Below are 20,739 nucleotides of genomic sequence, written 5' to 3' on the forward strand. Positions count from 1 at the left end.
GTGGAGAGTGAAAGTACCTCCTAATGTTATTATAACAAAGCATTACATGTCAGCGGGTCTGTCTCAAGCGTCTTGCTAGTTGTAGGCAAATTAGGCAGCTGTCTCGGGTGTCAGATTGAGTCTAGGGCAGCAGGAATGTCCAGCCCAAACCAAAGCAGTGCTGCAATCCAGCACGTCAGGTCACAACACCACTCACTCAAATTGGGCCAAACCTGAGTGTAACCTGGTGCTTGCCTCCCCTCCCCCATTTCTACCATAACCACCAAACCATCAGAAGGCTCGACACCCCCCCTGCAGAAGGTCCAACATGCCCCCTCTGGTGGAGAACCTCTGTTCCAGGAAGTCAGATGGGGTGGCCCACTTAAGTTTTGCTTAGCACCTCAGATTGTCTTGAACAGCCTCCGGTTCCATTTATTTAGCTAGTAACGTCTACATGGGAAGGACTGTCTTTTACAGTGTGTATGCACAGCACCCGGCACTCTAGGGTCATTTGCTTGGAAACACTATTAGCAAAATAAATGTGATAAAACACTGTCTGGGCGATAGATCTGCAGCCACTGGATGTGACATTTACTAAGAAAGCAACGCATGTGAAAACAGCAGTGCTGTGTTTTCCAGAGGGAAGATTGAAAAAAAACCATAAGCTCCTGATTAATAGGTGAGGACAGTAAATGAATCCATAATAACTAGCATAGGTGCCGAAATGATAGAACGCATCTGCTAGAAACCAGAGGATCGGTTCGGGGTCCTCCCCATCCACAAATGCTGGATTTCAAAGCTTCTAAAGTGACATTAAAGAATAAGGAAATATAAAAACCAGGAATGGGGATAGAATTAGACGCTGGCCTGAGCCAACACATTTACCTTGAACTCAGCAGGCTTGTTGAGCATATTGACTTTCTTTTTAAAAATGATTGCGATGCAGGAAATTTGAAGAGCTAAGAGGAACAAAAGTACACACAACCAGATGCAGTTAAAAACTAGAGGCAGTGACATGCTATGGGGCAATTGCGCCAGGATTTCACTGAGAGACGTTTTCAGGCTGTTAGCCTCTGATAACAGTGAGTTCAAAAATTTCTGGCGGCTGCAATTAAAAATTTGGTGACATTTGAAAGGCAGTCTGAACTTTTACACAAATCAATCAGCACGTAACTATAAGAATTCTGGGTGTATTGTCTAGCGAGTTGGCTTTGTGGTAATGTTACCACTGAACTTCTTGATTTGCACAGAGAAGGTGAGTCTGTCCAGGTGCTCAGGTGAAATATGGCATAAAGACTCATAGCTCTATGACAAATTTGTAACGTTAGTTTGGGGTTGTTTTAAGTCTGAGAAAATTGTCCTAAAAGCTTGCACATAAATTTGTTTTGTCGACGTATAGCAAATGAATAGACAAAGCTAAAATAAGCAAGAATTTTTAACACATTCTCTGTTCCAGAAATGAACCCACACATGATGAACAATAATTTAAAAGTTTAATGAAAATGCTTTGGAATATGAAAGCCACTGCAGCAGAAGGCATATTATTCATGTAAACTATCCTTACAAACCATATCAAAATATACCCAGGAATCAAAACCCCATTTTCACCTATAATTTTTGCACAGATTTCCTGTTTTGACTTTTAAAATGTTTATATAGTGAAAAAATACTATACACTTTCCACCAAAATGTAGGAAACTGTAAATAATGTACAAATCTTCATGGGATAAGAAATATTCAGGGACGTTTCAACACTCTTATCAAAACTCAAGCTTTTACCCTGCAGTGTTAAGAGCAGTGGTGACTTCAGCTGTACTTGTAACATATCTGAGTTCCTTAAATGTGCTGCGGTCTGTAAGAATTCTTAACAGACATCAAGATGCTGCTAATCAGCATTGACGTGTATTTCTGCCCCCAGAGAACCCCACATAGCTTCTCCGAAGACCATTCTTGGGAGGGAGAAAACTTGTATGCATGATAGTAAATGGTGAAGAAGGGGTAAGGTAAAGGTCAGTCATTTCATATCAAAACTTTCCCTGTATAATAAGATCTGAAAAGTGACAAATGTATAATGTACATATGAGTGTAATTGTTACAGTGGCATCCTACTCGTTTAACAGCATGGCCATTCCATATGTAAACTTGTGAGGTCTGCACTACTAATTAGAGCATGAGTATTTATTGAATGAGTGAAATTCTATTTTAATACATTTTGGGACTGCCCCATGTAGCAAACACCTTATTTCTTCTTTACACAAAGAAGGGAAATGTTCGTTCAACCCAAATGAAATTTCTCGGTTCAGACGCTGAACCAAAAGATCAATTTTTGCTCAGCCTGAGTCCCGACCACAGTACTGTCTATTGGATGAGCACCGAACCAAAGAGAGGACGAGCACAGTACTACAATAAGCAATGTGTGAAGCAGTAGCCTGCTTCCTTATAGGCAGAGGGCCTGAGATCCAACAAGTAACAAAGGAACTGCAAAGATGATGTTAAAAACGTTGATAAGCCTATGAAACCAAGCTATGTTCATGTGGTGACACACACACCCCATTGAAACAAATTACATGCTTGTTTGCATATCTCGGAATTCCGAACTCGGGACAAGTCCTGTCTTTCAGGCTATCAGTTATGCTAATTTTCTTTGCTGTTTAGAACCATGTCGGTTTTTCCATCATTTCCGCGTCTTACACAGCATTGTCTATGACAACCTTGCAGCAAATGGACAGGAATCTTGGCTTTTCTTCTGTTTGTTTTGAGTAAATTATGAGTCACATTAAGGGGGAAAAACAACGGCAACCTTCAGAAGGGGCTGCACGGATATCTGATGCAAACGGACACTAACCATTCAGAACTGGAAAAAGCCAGTATTCATTACTGCAAGGCTCCCTTCACCGTAAGGCTGGATTTGGAGGCAGGAGGGTTGGCCGGGTATTTAGTGGGAATGTTTATAAAGGAGTTCAATAAATGTTGACTTCCAAAGTGCAGAAGCTTTGTACGGTTCTGGGCCCTATGGCAAAGAGCCTTATCAACAGCAGCCTTGGGGTCTAAGTACCCGAGAAAGGCAGAGCATATCAAGGTGGCTTCGTGAGCGACGCTTAAAGCCATTGAACAGAAATCGGTAGCCAGTAAAAGCTTCTATAGGATGCAGTTGTCTGGCTGAAACTCATGGCAGCGGCTTTCTAAGAGGGACAGCGGGTGGTTTGCTTTTCATTTCTTTTCTTCCTTGTCTGAAACCTCCACAGAAAGAATCTGTTCGCTGCTTTGTGGGGCAGGACTCATGCGAATAAAGACTGAATTATCTGAAGACTTTGAGATGATATCCTCCTCGTCAGGGTGGTCACCTGATTTGCAGGAGGCTCTAGATGAATCATGGCGGACTGGTAATTTCAGCAGAACTGGAGTGGAACTGGACTCCTGGAACACAGATAAAACAAAGTAAAAGTGATGAGGCCCTAATCCATGAGTGGGACCCTTAGGCACTACCACAGTATTAGTAACATGAATTAATATGTCTGGCAGAGAGAGAAAGGAGAATTTCAAGCTTTTCCATTTATTCCATATTGCTCTCAAACTTAGTCTGACTTCATATGAAATGAGTTGGTTATCTCCGCTGATTTCCTTATGGACAAATTTCTGTCCATGATTGCCATCAATTGGCACCCTTGTAGATAGTCCGAGCAGAAAAGTGAAAGAAAGAATGAGCATGTAGATTGTGATCAACCAATGGTTCATTATTGTTTAGCTGAAATATAGACTTGCTGCTGTTTCTTGTTAAGTCTCCATGAACAGTGTTGCAAGATGATAGTTTAATTGTGAATGAAAGAACAAAAACTCCAATCCTTTGTCCTTACCTGCATAGCTTGCATCGCTTTCAGCTCTCGCAATTTCCATCTGATATGGGCAAGTTTTCCTTTGCCTCCCATCTTTCCTGCAGCTACCAGGGCAGCTTGAAAGAGTTTAGGTGTCCCAGGTCTTGGAGGAATGATAAGGACATCTTTTGGCATGCCTTTTTCTTCTTTGGGTTTACTGTTGTTTTTCAGCATTTTCCTAGAATAAGAAAGAGACTAATTTTGTCCAGAGACATGCAATATTGGATTAATTTTCTAACACAGACAGTTCAAGTTTTGCAGCTGTTAAAGGCACTCTCAACACATTAGACTTTGTTGCAGAGTAGAGCTGGGAAAATTGTGGGGGAAAAATTCCTGTGAATATTTTGTTCAAATTTTTAAGAGTATGAAAATGAAATTCAACAAAGACAAATGTAAGGTGCTACATTTAGGGAAGAAAAAACAGATGCACAAATCCAGAATGGGGAATAACTGGCGTGGCAGCAGCACTGCTGAGAAGGAGCTGGGAGCTGTGGTGGATCACAACCTCAACATGAGTCAGCAATGTGATGCTGTTGCAAAAAAAGCAAATGCCATTTTGGGTTGCATTAACAGAGACATAGCATGCAAGTCACAGGAGGTGATAATACTGCTCTACTTGGCGCTGGTTAGGCCTCAGCTGGAGTACGGTGTCCAATTTTGGTCACCAATGTATAGAAAGGACGTAGAGAAACTGGAAAGGATCCACAGGTGAGCGACAAAGATAATCAAAGGGATGGAATGCAGCCACGTGAGCAAAGGCTGAAGGAACTGATGTGTTTAGTTTGGAAAAGAGGAAATTAAGGGGGGATATGATAACGGTCTTCAAATCCTTGAAAGGCTGCCATAAAAAAGATGGGAAAAATTGTTCTCTCATGTCACAGAGGGCAGGAGAAAAGGCTTCAAACTGCAGCATGGCAGATTTGGTTTACATCTCAGGAAAAACTTCCTAACCGTAAAAACAGCAGGACAATGGAACAAACTGCCTAGGGAAGTCATGGAATCTCCTTCACTGGAGGTTTTCAAAAAGAGGCTGGAGAGCCACCTGCCTTGGATGGTTTAGACTCAACAAATCCTGCATCTTGGCAGGGGGTGAGACTAGATGATCCTGGCAGTCCCTTCTAACCCTGTGGGTCTATGATTCGACGAGTCTGCTTTGGTTGTGTTTGTTCCCATGGTGCATTCACAGTTCCTGTGTGCATTCGAGTGATAAAGTTTGACTGGTACAAATGTGTGCAGAAAACAAATTTAGTCGCATGCATCATTCTCTGCAGAAGCCAATTGTAAATGTGCATGCACAAATACATACATTTCAGAGCCGTGTTATAGCTACATTAGCATGTACATATGTCCATGTCACTTGCACGTTGCCCACCTACCCATATCCCTCGGTCTACTTCTAACATTCTAGCATGGCAGCTAGGTAGTAGTAGAATTCTAAACCTCTGTGCTGCTGTGTTGAATAGAATGAAAATTAATTATTGAGATTAAATTACTAGAGGGGAAAATTTAGGCTGAATATCAAGGAATAATTTTTCACAGGGTGTGGTAGCAGCCCCGTTGCTCCACACATTTAAACGTAGACCATACAAAACACAAGTAAACAGGGAACCATTCTGCAACGCCAGAGGGATAAACTAGATGCCCTATTTAGTCTTTTCCATTCCTGAAGTGCAAATGATATCCTGACACGCCTAGGATGAAAACAGCAATAAATTAGGAAAGGAAATTAATAGCACTCTCCTCAGCAAAATTGATGAAAAAATACATCTTTAACTACAGCTGGGATTTTTAGTAGTCAGAATGTAATTACTTAAGACTCAGCTGTGACACCATCCCCAAGGAAAGATAGTTACACTGCTCACAAGTGGAACGGGAACCAGTGTGTGATTCCGAGAGTCAAAGGCTAGCTCCCCGCTCTTGCTCCAAGAGGACGTGGGGATAATCTGCTTCACCTCTATACCTAGTTCAGATTACTTGCCTTGACATGTTGGCTCAGCTGGACTGGCTGGTGCATGAGTGGGGGGAGCCAAGGCGCTGCTCACTCCCCAGTATCATAAGTGTGAAACAGGAAGTAGAGGCTGCTCACCCTCTGTGTTGCTACTTGTGATTTGGGTTGTATATGTAGGAGAGCAAAGTGATTCCTAAAGTTACATTGCCCTTACATTGCAATTTGATCAAGGCAGATAAATGACATTTTCTTGTGAAAAGTGCCATGGAAATTTTAAAATGACCACAAATTATTAGGATCTCAGTGAAACGTCCCATCTACAGAACCGCAATTCCAACAGCACCGCCATTAGCTCAATGCTAACTCACAGAGAAGAGCACCGTCTGCTGAAACATCAACGATTCCTGGAGCACTTACGTTTTTTATCTCTACCCAAGTCCTGATCAGGCTCAAGTCTGCTTCGTTTATGAGAACTGATGTAACTGAGGCCCAAAAAGAAGATGCATGTACAGTCTGATGTGTTTAGCACTGAAAATTTTCCCTTAATGCTTTGGGTGTAATTTCTCCAGTGTGCAACCCCAAAGATCGCCTGTTCTTTCAGAGTTTGACAATTGTACTGTATCTGCATGTTTATGATAAATGACATTTTAGCAACATCCTGTCACTCACTTAGCCTTCTTACGCAGCAGCTTCTGAGATTCTGGATAATGCACCAATATTTCATTCAAGTCCTTCTTCTCCAAGATGAAAAGGTTAGTAAATCCATGAGCCACAACATTTGCTGTGCGACGATTTCCACCTCCCACTGCCAACAAGCTAATTAAAATACCAAGAGATGTTAAAACTATTGTATGTAAGGCCAATACAGTTTTTACCATTTAAAATCTGAGCTTTCACATGGTTTGATAGCAGAGTTTGCTGCAGGAGATGTGTTGCCTGTGTACTTGGAGCTCAACTTTTGCCAACCATGACATTTTAGGCATCTAATATTTTAAGTGTTTTGGTGATACATTGGTATGAAAGTCACTACATAAAAATGATTTCATTGTAGTTATTTTGTAATATTGCTCTTTAAAACTAGCTTAATATAGACAGAAAAGTACCGACCACCAGTGTGTTACAAATCACTTCTGCACTCTGGGCAGCTATGTACCAGTGTTGGATATTAACAATAGTAGTGACTTTCGTTTACATACTACCATAGTAACCAACTTTATGTAGCAACAGAGAGTCTTGTGGCACCTTTAAGATTAACAGATGTATTGGCGCATAAGCTTTCGTGGGTGAATACCCACTTCGTCAGACGCATGTAATGGAAATTTCCAGAGGCAGGTATAAATATGCAGGCAAGAATCAGTCTGGAGATAACGAGGTTAGTTCAATCAGGAAGGGTGAGGTAAATTTATCCGGATAAATTTATCTGGACACAAGTCAGATATCAGGAATGGCAATATACAAAAACCTGTAGGAGAACACTTCAACCTCCCTGGCCACACAATAGCAGATGTAAAGGTAGCCATCTCACAGCAAAAAAACTTCAGGACCAGACTCCAAAGAGAAACTGCTGAGCTCCAGTTCATTTGCAAATTTGACACCATCAGATCAGGATTAAACAAAGACTGTGAATGGCTAGCCAACTACAGAAGCAGTTTCTCCTCCCTTGGTGTTCACACCTCAACTGCTAGCAGAGCACCTCACCCTCCCTGATTGAACTAACCTTGTTATCTCCAGACTGATTCTTGCCTGCATATTTATACCTGCCTCTGGAAATTTCCATTACATGCGTCTGACGAAGTGGGTATTCACCCACGAAAGCTTATGCTCCAATACATCTGTTAGTCTTAAAGGTGCCACAGGACTCTCTGTTGCTTTTTACAGATCCAGACTAATATGGCTACCTCTCTGAAACTTTATGTAAGATAACCAGGTCAGCGTTTTCGTTCCACCCTTCTTTATTACCACTGCGGAGTATGTAGATCATGGCCAGTAGGGATGCACAGATTTTTTTAAACTATAATATTTTGTTTTCATGTTTGTATCTCAAGCTCTTGTTTCTGCTTTGGGGTCAGATGACCTGAACAGCCAGCCTAACTCATTATAAATATGTTCTCTTCCTGATAACGATGAGCTATTTTCACTGTGCTTTGATTTCACCCATTCTCACTCACATGGATTCCCTACCTGAAGCCATATCAGCACAGGGCAAATGGCCTCGAACAGGAAGCTTGCTATGATTTCTTTTCACTCTGCTGGTATTGGAAAGGGGTGATCCATGTTGGAATAATCAGTTTTCTCTATTTATCAACTATACAGTTTATTGAGTGATTTGTTTTTATCCAGGGGGATCCTCAATATCCTTGTTGCAGGCCTGTGGTATCCCCATTTTTATCTATTTCTGACCATATTGTGGTCAGCGGTCTTTTCAGCTGAGAAGCACTGCAGAGGACTCTTGTCAATGCTGTTTAATCAGCCAGGATGGTTGTTGATGACCAATATATGCCATTCTCTTTTCCCCTTTTTCTCTTCCCCAGGAGAGTTGCCTTTGCAACTATCACTAGACAACCAAGTCAGTTCAGACTGTGTAGACTTACAGAGAATGGAGTCAGGGAGACAATGACAGTTGGAAAGTTTCAAATTAAAAAGCGGAATTTATTTGTGTTAACAGATCTCGGTGTTAAATTGTGACCAACCCCTTTTCATTATAACAGCAAACAGGTCCTACCAATGGATCCTCCTTTCCAGATCTTATTTCCAAACTTTATTTTTCTCCATCTCTGCCTTATTTCCCCAACTTCCTTCTAATCTTCATCTTACACTTTATTCTCCCAGTTCCCCATCGATCCTCTCTCTGACCTTATTTCTCCAAACACCGATCCAGCTTTCAGTGTCACAAGCACAGTTTTGCCATCAGGTCCTCCAAGCACCTGCACCTGTCCAACTTGTATAATGTACATCTCTCGGCCAATTTCCCCCTGAAATAAAGATTAGAACAACGTGTGGGGTGCGCATTGGTCATCCTGCTGGAACCCAGAAAGAGGGGAAGAAAACGTATGGAAAATGTATAGCGACCCTGATGCTCCAAGTTAAACTATTCAATTACTTCATTAATGTTGTTTTATTCTGTCTCATAAAGATCTGTTCATCGCGTTCCACTTGCTGGTCTTGACTGTTGGAGGTTCCAAAACGGGGGAATAGGTTTTATCATCTTTTTTTTTTTTTTTAAACAAATGCGTCTCAACATTTTTTCTCAATATTCTTGCCTTTTGTTGTTGTTTTATCCGGCTTATTCTCAGTGGTTATTGTTTAATGAGCACTGACAGCTGCTTTCCCCCCCGGTGTTTTTTCCAATTGGTGTTAGTGCTGTGCACATTTAAATCAGCAGAGGTCGCTCTTTGCACAATATGATAAGTGACACAGAGCACATTTTTGCTTTGAATCTCCCTTGCACAACTTAATCTGGGGTGACCAGATGTCCCGATTTTATAGGGACAGTCCCGATTTTTGGGTCTTTTTCTTATATAGGCTCCTATTACTCCCCACCCCCTGTCCCGATTTTTCACACTTGCTCTCTGGTCACCCTAACTTAATCAGTTCCTGGTGTTAGCCAGGCCTGGCCCTTCTCATTGCTTCAGGTAGCTCTCAGGAAGTGCAGCACCGGAGGTGAAAGACAGGAGTGGCCAAAAGGGGCTATACCGTTCTGGGGACTGCTGTGGCTCCCAGCATAACCAAGAGGCTGCCTTACTTTATAGCAGCCTGGTATGACTGCCTGTGGGCTGCTCTACAGCTCAGAAGAGCTGGAACCCTTTGCGCTCCATCCACTCTCACTCTTGTCCCCAACATAACTCTCTCGGTCTGATCCACACTCTCAGTATACACCTACTCAAGAGGCTGCACCCAGGGGCGGCTCTATGTATTTTGCCGCCCCAAGCACGACAGTCAGGCGGCTTTAGGCGGCACGCCTGTGGGAGGTCCGCTGGTAACGCGGATTCGGCGGCATGCCTGCGGGAGGTCCGCCAGTCCCGCGCCTTCGGCGTACCCGCCTCCAAATTGCCACCGAAACCGCGGGACTGGAGGACCTCCCGCAGGCATGCCCCCGAAGGCAGCCTGACTGCCGCCCTCACGCTTGCTGCCCCAGGCACGCACTTGCTGCGCTGATGCCTGGAGCCGCTCCTGGCTGCACAGGAGGGTAGTGTGAAGCTGCATAAGCCAGCCTTAAGCTACTTCTGCACCGGGGGAATTCCCCAGGAAACCTTTATGATCTCTTTATGCCTCTGGGTGGCTGCAGTGTCAACCACAATATGGTCCCATCTCTGGGTTAGCCTGGTGTATCTCCTTGCCAAACGCATTGGCCAACAAAATCCATATCGTTCCAGCAACGAGCTTCCACTTCTGGCCCTGCCTCTTCCCCACTGCATAGAGCATCACTTTATTCCAAGTCTCTAAAGAGAATTTATGTAAGGAAAATGCTTGTTACCTTCTTACACACATAATCATTAGGTAAGTAAACAACAGATCGGAGCCTCTTCAACATGTCGAAAATCATCTGCCGGTCACAGCCCTGAACCCAAAAGAGGAAGTGGAATTAATTAATTTGTAGGAGCCTCTCAGGAGTCAAGTAATGTACCATCTAAGAAGGTCGACAGTACCTGAAAGAGCGCCACCTTGCTGACTATGTCGTAGTTCACATCAATAGCAATATCCAGCCTCATCTTGTCTGGCAGCTGCACCATCAGCTCCGATTCGTCTGTTAAAAGGGGAAACAAAACAAAGAACTGGCTACGTACAGAAATGTACCTAGCTTTCCAATATGGAGCTCGGTAACAAGTCAGTGCAGATCGTGCTTTTCCATAATGGGATGAGTTAGCAGGAACGGCAGGTTTTTCCTACACAGGAGGTTGTGATTTGGCCAACAATCTCAATTCAACTAACTTCATCTATAGACTGGGAGTTGCAATCTTGGAATGTGCTGTTGTATGATCATGCTAGTTCACTAACAGGCTGGGAATTAGAATCCTGGGACTAGTGTAGTGGACAGTATAGAAGTAAGGTAAAAAAAGGAAGAAATATAGAGATATAAGTAAAATGAGAAAGGGAAAAAAAAATCCCACAAAATCCTTAGGGTTAGTGCCCTCATGCTGTGCTGCCACTGGTGTTGCAAAATGACTGCAGTGACTTTCCAAAACTCAGCAGTGCCCCTTTGGGTTTAATGGAAAATCTCAGTGCAATTAACTGTGGAGGAGGGAGACTAGACAGAATGACACATATCTCTTGCTCTAGACCAGGGGTTCTCGCAACAAATTTTTGGTGGCCTCAGAGTGCGGCCACCAACTCTTGCTGGTGGCCTCTATGACACTTTTCCCTAAAATATTTAACTTTAGGAAAAACAAATAAATATGCACATATACACGTCCAAATCATAGTAATCTATTTATGTCGGGTTTTTTGCAGATTCAGTAATAAAAATAATGGACAATTGTGTCTATTCTTTACTGGACCTAAACAGAAGAGAAACACAAATAAGGTGCTTTGCATGTCTTATCTTTTGTTGTTGTTTCTTTTGCTTTTTTGGTTTCGGGGTTTTTTTAGACTTGCTAGCAAGTAAGTCTGCTTTTGTGAAAAGTGGTATTTGTATGTTTGTTAATATCACTTTTCACAGCAGCAGACTTGCTAGCTAGCTGGGAGGCAGTGAAATCTGATATTAACAAACATACAAATATCACTTTTCACAGCAGAGTTACTCAGGCCTGGCAAGCCAGGGGACAAATTAAGCCTTGGTCAGATGGGAGGGTAGGGAGGCAGTGGGGGCCAAGGCTGATAGGGTGGATGGGTGAGGGATTGGGGGATGGAGCCTGCCAGGCCCTGCGGCTGGGGGGTGGAGCCCGTGGCTGGAACCTGCCACCACACAGCCAGAGCCCATGTCCAGAGCCTGCTGCTGCATGTCTGGAGCCTGCCTCCCACCACCCCAGCGCTAAAGCCGGAAGCCTGAGCTCCACCACCCCCGGGAAGGTGGGGAACTCACACAACCTGTCTGCTACTCCGGCATTTGTGCTTCCAGAGGGGAGCCTGGCCCAACCCCTCTGGGTGGCCCTGGGGGAGGGAGTGCTTAGCTCCCCTCCCAGTCACTGCCCAGGAGGTTGTGGCCACAAGAGAAGTCCTAGGTGGCTGCAGGCGGCCACAGTGGCCGCATTTGAGAAACGCTGCTCTAGACCATCCGCAATTGACACTGATAACCAGTTCACAAAACCTTGTAAGCTGCCAGCTTCCACTGATGTTCATAGGCCAAGGTTAAAATATCAGAAAGACATAAAGACAGTAACCCTAAATACAGCTAATTCTTACCTAACATGCCTTGGGAATGCCAAGTGTATTCATACCATGTTTTGACCCGATTCTGAACGGATCTGGGGATTTTGTAGAAATTCATGTATTTAATGGTACTGTCCATGCAACTCCGATAATAAGTTTGTCCTGCTGTAGCAGCGCCAACTACATCTCTCATCTGAGTTGGAGAGGGGAAGAGAACAAAATTTAAGGAACTAGTTTATTTGTCATTCCTTATAGTTGTTAAGTATCCAAAAGACTATTAACAACTAGCTTCTTTGACTGAACATACATTGTGGATCACGACAGAGGATCTGCATCCTCGGACTTCTAAAACCATTGGCATGCAGCAGGTCAGGAGCCCCTCCAGATTAGTAAAACAAACCTTGAAATAATGCCAGAATGAACAGTGATGCTATTGGGATTTTTCAATGTATGAAGTTGGAAAGCCCAGCGGGTACTTTTTGGGAAACTGAAATATGATTTCAGAGAGGTGACCTTAAAAATAACAAACACGGTGAACCTGCATCATACAGATGGGAAGACAGATTGATTATTCACTTACCTGGCCGATCATGACAGAGAAAGCAAAGACCCCTGTGAAGTAGTTCAGAAGTTGGAAGAGTATCTCAAACAATGTTTGAGGGTCAGGCAGTCCCCCAATAGTAATTAGAGTCTTGACAGCCCAGTAATAGCAGCGGATATAACTATAAAGGGGAAAACGAACAACTTTTCAACCAGTTTCCTTCACCTGAAAAGTCAGTATCTGCTTTCTACCATTAGAACTGCTCTGACGCATTCAGCAAGAGACCACTTGGAAACTACAGAGAGAACGGTTATGTGGTGAAAAGGGGAAAACTAAGGGGGTGAAAGCCTCTCCTCTCCCTTAAATGCAAACGTTCCTGGAAAACCTACAAAGACAAAGAAGTTTAGGGGACAGGTGGAAAACATGGGGGCACTAGAGCTTCTTAGAGAAAAAGTCTTCAGAATTTTTTTAAATGGCAAAGGAATGTATTTTTCCCCCTAGTCTAGTTCTTAGTAATGGCTGGACCATTTTGGCAGAAACATAACATAATAATAATAATAATTATAATCATTCAGACTCAGGCAGACGCACGGCACGTAAAATTTCAACTTAAATGGTTAACGTTTACCAAAGTTATAAGCAATGGAGAGTGTTATAATGGGAAGTGTCAGGCAACCTTAATAATAGGCAGCCCTGCCTGTATAAATCAAATAGCGCTGATGCTGTACTGGAAAGGGTAGGCTTTTGACTAAAAGGTGGATTCATATGTCAAAAGTGCTGTGTTAATTCAGACTTGGCTGCATCCTGACTGTCTCTTTATCACTCCTATTCTGCTGCATTGGCCAATTTGAAAACAGAAGGCACGCATACTCAGTACCTGTTTCCCTTCCCGTCATAGACCCATATGGTAGAACCCAGTCCCTGGTACGACGATGCCCAATAATACAGGCATGAGTTCACGTGTAAGCTGAAGAGTAAATAGGCTGTGGTCCTTATCACTCTGCAAAGAAAGGCAACAATAAAAGAGGAAAGATTACAAGGTGCCCGATAATGAAAAACACCTTCAAATCCCCCAAAATATCATGGTTAAAAGTGAAAACTAATTCATGGAAACACAGGGCAAGCTCTGATATTTATAGCCCTATGAGAAAGAGAAAAGGAGTGCTTCGAAACATTTGACTAATTATTCCAATGGATTCCCTGCCAGTCACACAGCTAAAGCTCTGCACAACTCTGAAAATGTAGGGGAAAGAATATTTTTATCTGCTGCTTTACACGTTTATCCCCACCACTTCTTCCCCCGGCTGCTTTGGGAACAAAGAGATCATTACAAATAATGTTGATAGCATTTATCACATGGAGCTGCACTTGGGAAGACGGTAATGACTAAAGGCTATTATTAATATAGATAATTTTTCTAGAGTCATCTTTCGTATTGTGGATCTGTGACATATCCTGGAAGCAGTGCCATGTGCTACAATGCAGAAGACAGAGTTGAGAATGACCGAAAATGAGTTGCTTGCTTCTTGGCTAGGGAGAGCTGGAAAAGTAATACGCTTTGGGCTGCAGAGGCCCTAAGGTGATGTTTGATTCCGGCGTGTGTCTGCCAATCATCTCATGATGTGCTATTAGTGTTGTCAGCCTCCCAGGAGACATTTCCAGCCTCAGCCGAAGTCACTGCGATTGTGGCAGTCAGTAAGGAGGAGAAAGAATTTTCTCTATCTAGAATGACTATGATTGAATCACATATGGGGAACAAAGAGGAACTATGTTTGGCTGGAGATTGCTGCATCTCCACCAAATTGCACCTCTTCCGCCTCCAATAAAAGAACAATCCCAAAAATATCTTCCTCCAAAAAGATACAAACGTATCAGTGGTTTGTCTCACCTGTAAACATATGCCTTGCTCAGGATAGCTTCAAGCCGGTTATTAAACTCAAAGAAGGCCATGTACTGTTAAGGAGAATGATACAATGCGCATTAGCTTCCCATCAATCACAGCTGGTAACTAGTTTTCAATAGCATTGAATGAGAATCCTTTAATTCAGGGGCTCTGAACCTTTCCGGATGACTGTCCCTGTTTCCGCAGTCTGATCTGTCTTGCCTATCCCCAAGTTTCACCTCACTTAAAAACTACTTGCTTACAAAATCAGATGTAATAATACAGAAGTGTCACAGCCACACTAGTACTGAAAAATTGCTACATTTCTCATTTTTACCGTATAATTATAAAATAAATCAATTGAAACATAACTACTGTACTTGCATTTCAGTGTATAGTCTATAGAGCAGTATAAACATGTCATCGTCTCTATGAAATTTTCGTTTGTACTGACTTCGCTAGTGCTTTTTATGGAGCCTGTTGTAAAACTAGGCACGTGTCTAGATGAGTTGATGTACCTCCTGGAAGACCTCTGTGTACCCCCAGGGGGTACGCTTACCCCAGGTTGAGAATTACTTCTTTAACTAGCAAAACTATGTTTCACCTCCAGGCATCCTCCAAAAAATCTCATTTTCCTTTCAATTGTACTCCTAGAGTAGTTCTGTATTAAAAACTACAAAAGGCGCGAGATGAGAGATTCCAATGCTTCTTTTAATTATCACTGATCTTTTTTATTTTATTCCGTATTTTACAATTTTAAGTATGTTTTAGAGTTGGGGAAAGGTGCTGGATTGACAGCCCTGGAGACTCAAATCTTCCATGAACCTTTCAAATCTTGGCCTTTCCCCTAATCCTGCCGATTACTGCCAGTCCATTAGGGACCATCCTGAGACGAGTGTCTCATTTCATATATGCCACAAAATAGGTGGAAATGACTTTCACTTGCTACTAACATGGCTTAGATTTGATGTAGTGACTCCATAGCCCATTGAGCTGTCTAATCTAGCTGAAAGTAGCTTTCATAGGCACTCTTTCACCTGTCCTCACATTTTTAAAACATTCTTTTACTTTCTTTTAAAACCTTAATTGCTTCAAAATCTCTCACAGGAGAGTTGTTCCCTGCTTACATCAGATCCCGTTACAGCAATGTGGAAACTTTATAATCATATGATATGGAACTCACTCCTGTTGTCATCATAGGCGCCAACTTTTCCATGCGCCGCTGGGTGCTCGCCCCTGGCACCGCCCCGACTCCACCCCACCCCGCCCCTTCCTGCCCCACCCATCCCAACTCCTTCCCCAAATCCCCGCCCTGGCCCCACCTTTTCCCCGAGCGCGCCACCTTCCCAGCACTTCCCACTGCGAAACAGAAGCGGAGCCGTGGTGCACTCAGGGGAGGAGGCGGAGCGGAGCAGAGGCAAGCTGGGGGGGGGGCGGGGAGCTGCTGGGGGGTGCAAAGCACCCACGGAGTCAGCGCCTATGGTTGTCATTGGAATCAATGGCAAAACTTCCATTATCTTCAATAGACACAGGATCAGACCCTTAGTATGTGCTCTTATAGTCCCCACCCGTCCCCCCAAATAAAAGAAATTGTGATGCTCCTAATGACAACTAAAACATATGGCAACTTTTAGTAATACCTTCAAAAGGACAAACCTCTTCCCCTCCCTGCCCCCATGCAATTATACTGTCATCTACAATTAATCTACTTCTGCAGACAGGAATAGCGCATCAAAAAACTACGCGATTCTGTTACATTCACTAAAAATGCAGTCTCCCTCCTCCTGACTTACCTTTAAACAGCGAGGCAACCGCAAGAGAGAATTTACGCCAACTTTGAAGTAAAAGAAATCCAGGGGAAGAAGGCACAACACGTCCATCTAAAACTCACATGTGAGACCACAACAGAAAACACGGTGGTAAATTGAAACCATCATGGGGCTCTTTTGCTTCTAGCAGCACTCAGGAAAGGGTATTCGGGACCCAACTCTGGCCTCATTTACTAGGAAGCAACTTCCATTGAAATCAAAAGCGGGGATCCAGGGGGGCAGTAGGGTAAGTCAATGGAAATAAAACTCATGTTCTGCGGACATGATTATGCACAAACTTCCATACATTTGTACACATAACAACTGGGGCGCAGGGGAAGCCAACGTTGAAACAGGATCTCCACCACCCTTAACTGTGTGCAGCATATTCTCTTGCCCACCTCCAACAAGCTCTCCTCTTCCTAGCCCTCTCTGAGGAGGCTACTGCTGCCTTTGGGACTAGGGTGACCAGATGTCCCGATTTTATAGGGACAGTCCTGATTTTTGGAGCTTTTTCTTACATAGGCACCTATTACCCCCCACCCCCGTCCCTATTTTTTCACACTTGCTATCCGGTCACCCTATTTGGCACTTACCTATCAAAGTGCGATCCCCAGTTATCTATGGCTAGCCCTTGTCCAGACACACACCCAGCCTCCTTTCCATTCCTTTCCTACCCAGACAGGGCCATGCTAAACCTGATCTACATCTGTCAAGATAATTATCACACATATTTTAAACATTATTCCGGTCCTAATATTCAGAGGTGTGACTAATAGCAAGAGGAAATGGATTTCAAAATATGATTGTAATGTGTCCTTTAAATAATAATAAATACATGTAAAAATCAAACACGGTGTGTCAGACCTTGAAGCGTCGGGATTTCAGGTAGTTCTGTCTCATGGCCTTTTTATCAGTCTAGACAAGAACAGGAAACAGAGGGAAACATCATCACTGGTTGGCAGTGAGGTTTACTGACCTGCACCTGACTGAAAAGGCAGGAAGGAGGCACCTACACAGCATCACCATACTCTTCCTTCCTATTGTATAGCAGAGGGGAGCAGAAGAGACCTAATTATGTGGGAAAGGGATTGGGATGGGAAAGAGGGGAGGAGAGAAATGACATCTTCTCCCCACCATAGTATAGATACTGCCATGACCTCGCCACAGTGAACATGGTAGATCTTCTGTATAAGGGAACAAGGAGACGTGGCTTGATAAAAGGGGGGTGGGGGTGTTGAGGAACAACCTCGCTTAGCTGCGAGGACATTCTCCTTAGGACATTGAGTAAATTGTCGTTCCAAAAGCCTCTTACATAGCTTCTCCTCTGCACAGGGAACATTTCACGGTGTGCTCTGTGGGTAAAAAAATTCACTCAGGGCCCATGAAGTAAATAAGGGACGCAGCGGGAGAGCTGCCTTTTTGCTATATGTTCTTATCTTCCAACATTTGCCAAAAAAACCTTTCTACGGACTTCAAGTATTGTAGCAGGAGGCAGGGCCGGCTCCAGGCACCAGCCCACCAAGCTTGTGCTTGGCGCGGCACCTGGAGGGGGGACAGCGGAGCTGCGGCGGGCTCGCCACCGGGGACAGCGGAGCCCCGGCCGGGGCTCGCTGCCCTCCCCCCGGGGCTCCGGCCACCCTCCCCTGCCACGCTGGGGTGGGGGTGGGGGGCGCGGGAGGCGGCCGGAGGCTTTTTTGCCTGGGGCGGCAAAAAAGCCAGAGCCGGCCCTGGCAGGTGGTACCCAAAGCAAGCCAAAGTCCCGTTTGAAATTTTGCCTTGTGAGGGAACCGCTACTAGCCGCCACTTACAATTATGTCTCCTCCTTGGACAAACTGCAGGCGGACCTGAAAGACAGTGATGTCCAGAAAGTAGATGAGGTCGCAGAGATAGTCTACAAGTAGCCACCAATGGAGGTTTTCAGGCGTTTGGTACGGAAAGGCCCAGCGTACTGGAATCAGCCAGCAGTTCCAATTCCAGGCCAGAACAACAAAAAAGAGCCACAGCACGTACATCAAATCTAAGCAGAGGGAAGCACAGACCAAAATTAGAGAGCAGTTGACAGAGAATAGCCGCATATTGTCCACAGGGTTGACTGTAAGGATGAATTAATTAGGTACTAAAAATTAAAGGGAACAAAACTTCCTACATTCCAAGCACTTATATCAGACTGTCTTTGCTCTGCTTCCAGGATATAACCACTTTTTTCTTCTTCTTCTTTTGCAACTACACTGCACTAGCTGCTGGCTTTTGGAGAGAGCTGGCTCTTCGAGATGAGCCAGGTGGTTAAGAAGAGTGAGTAGCTGGCGGAGAAGGAACTGGGTTTTCAGGAGATTTTCAGAGCAGTCTGACAAAGTCTGTCAGATAAAATGGCCAAAAAGCACTGGTGCATTGCCACCCTCACCAGCTTTGGGGCAACAACTGAGGCTAGCTATGATCCCTAATGGAATTTATCACTTCCTTCTGCTCTTCCAAATGAAAAAAATTCAATCAGACAGGGTCTAAATCATTCCTTTCTTCCTTCCCTGGTGTCCTTGCCACACTCCCAATTCTCCCATTTCTTTCCCCTCCTCTCCTGCTTTCTTTCCAGGCCAGCTCTACTTTTATCTTCCCTTTCTCATACATGGAGCAACAGCATTATCTCAACCAATAGTATTTTTCAGTTACTTACTGGTGAGAGGGTCGATGCTGCTTGGGAACCGATACTTTTTCACACGGCTTGGCCAGGGGCAGGATCTGAATTTGCAGCAGAGCATCTCACAGTAATGTGCCTCCACTTCAGCTGCTGTCTCTTTTTCTTCTGGTGGCGGCGGTGGTTCTGCAGAGGTTTTCTTGGAAGGGGCTATGAAAATTCATAGAATTATTGAAAGCAGCGCGAACTTCTCTGACAGGCTGAAGTTCTCATGTTTGTCCCTGGTCTTTCAACTTTTCTCTTATTAACATAACCTCTTCATGAAAGGCCAGTCTGCATTCCTAGCTAAGAGCTTGGTTAATGTTCATGACTTTCATGTTCTCTGCACAGACCAGCCTCTCTCAAAGACTAAGGGTATGTCTACACTACCCGCCGGATCGGCGGGCAGCAATCAATCCAGCGGGGATCGATTTATCGCATCTAGTCTAGACACAATAAATCAATCCCCGAGCGCTCTCCCGTCGACTCCTGTACTCCACCACTGCGAGAAGTGCAGGCGGAGTCGACGGGGGAGCGGCAGCAGTCGACTCACCGCGGTGAAGACACCACGGTAAGTCGATCTAAGTACGTCGACTTCAGCTACGTTATTCACATAGCTGAAGTTGCGTAACTTAGATCAATCCTCCCCCGGTGTAGACCAGGCCAAAGAAGCAACTCAGCCTTCATGCCAGCTTACTCCTGTGTCTTTCATAATCATAATATTCGATTCTGCACTTATACAGCTGTAAATTTCAAAGCTCTGGCAAACGATTGGTATATTTACCCTCACAACACTCTGCTGTGGTACGGAAGTATTATTACTCCATTTTACAGATGAAACAACTGAGGAACAAAGAGATTAACCTGAATTGCCCAAGGTCACACAAGTCTGTAGCAGAGTAAGGAATAGAACCCAGCTCTCTTTAAGTCCAGCCCTTTGCCTTAAACAGAAGACCATCCTCCCTCCCTTTTTATTGGGTAACGATTGCTAATTATGCCACGTCATCTGGAGCGGTGTTTTTTGGTTGTTTGCAATGTGCATTTTTTGCATAGGGAAAAACCACCAATCATTTCACTGAGGATCTTACAACACCGCGCTAAGGGGGCTACTTATATCCACTGAACCATCATTTCCACACACTTCTACTCAACAATTCTGTCTCCTTTTATGTACCCTTTATCTATTCATGGAAGACAGGTAAGTTGCTAAGTTTCCAGGTTACAAAACCATATCATCATTTTTATTGCTTGGGCTTTACGAAACCAGTTTCTCCGGCTCAGTAACTTCTGCCTCTTGCTCAGTATTCCCGGTCTACTGAGAGGCCCCAAACCCAGCTGTAACTCACATGCCACAGGGGTCTCATCATCAGAGGTAGTATCTGGGTCAATCAGTTTCTCTTTCACTTTCTCAGTCCTGTCTTTAAAGAGCCTCACCAGCTCCTGCAGCCGGTCATTGATTGTCAAACTGTTCTGGCTTGTTGCTGAACCTGCTCGCTCTGGCAAGCTGCAGAAAAACCATCAGAGAATTTACTAATGTAAAATAAAAGCAGGTGACAGCCCTTTTTTTTCACCTGTAGGATCCTTAGTTAGAATTCAACCCAGTCCGTGTTGCTATTGCGTAACTGTACATGGTCAAGTGTGACAACTAAAGTAAATTCAGTCTCATGGATTACAGTCAGTCAGAGAATCATAGAAACATAGAGTGGAAGGGACCTCGAGAGGTCGTTGTCTC

At 44.0% G+C, this 20,739-nt stretch overlaps 1 protein-coding gene across 2 annotated transcripts in view; it reads right to left on the minus strand.

Moving 5' to 3' along the window:
- Nucleotides 1–1,451: 1,451 nt before the first annotated feature.
- The window catches only part of CNGB1 (cyclic nucleotide gated channel subunit beta 1), a 46,227-nt gene continuing 26,939 nt past the window's right edge, over nucleotides 1,452–20,739 (minus strand). For both annotated transcript variants that reach the window (XM_034788683.1, XM_034788684.1), the window contains exons 7-21: nucleotides 20,354–20,511; nucleotides 19,008–19,178; nucleotides 18,148–18,356; nucleotides 17,204–17,254; nucleotides 16,322–16,408; nucleotides 14,535–14,599; nucleotides 13,524–13,646; nucleotides 12,686–12,827; nucleotides 12,139–12,298; nucleotides 10,446–10,543; nucleotides 10,274–10,357; nucleotides 8,653–8,771; nucleotides 6,469–6,615; nucleotides 3,834–4,029; nucleotides 1,452–3,396 (exon numbers count right to left, since the gene is read on the minus strand). In XM_034788683.1, the coding sequence (XP_034644574.1) occupies nucleotides 3,190–3,396; nucleotides 3,834–4,029; nucleotides 6,469–6,615; nucleotides 8,653–8,771; nucleotides 10,274–10,357; nucleotides 10,446–10,543; nucleotides 12,139–12,298; nucleotides 12,686–12,827; nucleotides 13,524–13,646; nucleotides 14,535–14,599; nucleotides 16,322–16,408; nucleotides 17,204–17,254; nucleotides 18,148–18,356; nucleotides 19,008–19,178; nucleotides 20,354–20,511 (2,017 nt within the window). In that variant the 3' untranslated portion in view covers nucleotides 1,452–3,189. The remainder of the gene's footprint in view (nucleotides 3,397–3,833; nucleotides 4,030–6,468; nucleotides 6,616–8,652; nucleotides 8,772–10,273; nucleotides 10,358–10,445; nucleotides 10,544–12,138; nucleotides 12,299–12,685; nucleotides 12,828–13,523; nucleotides 13,647–14,534; nucleotides 14,600–16,321; nucleotides 16,409–17,203; nucleotides 17,255–18,147; nucleotides 18,357–19,007; nucleotides 19,179–20,353; nucleotides 20,512–20,739) is intronic.

This window comes from Trachemys scripta, chromosome 13 (genome assembly GCF_013100865.1).
Source record: "Trachemys scripta elegans isolate TJP31775 chromosome 13, CAS_Tse_1.0, whole genome shotgun sequence".
NCBI lineage: Eukaryota > Metazoa > Chordata > Testudines > Emydidae > Trachemys > Trachemys scripta.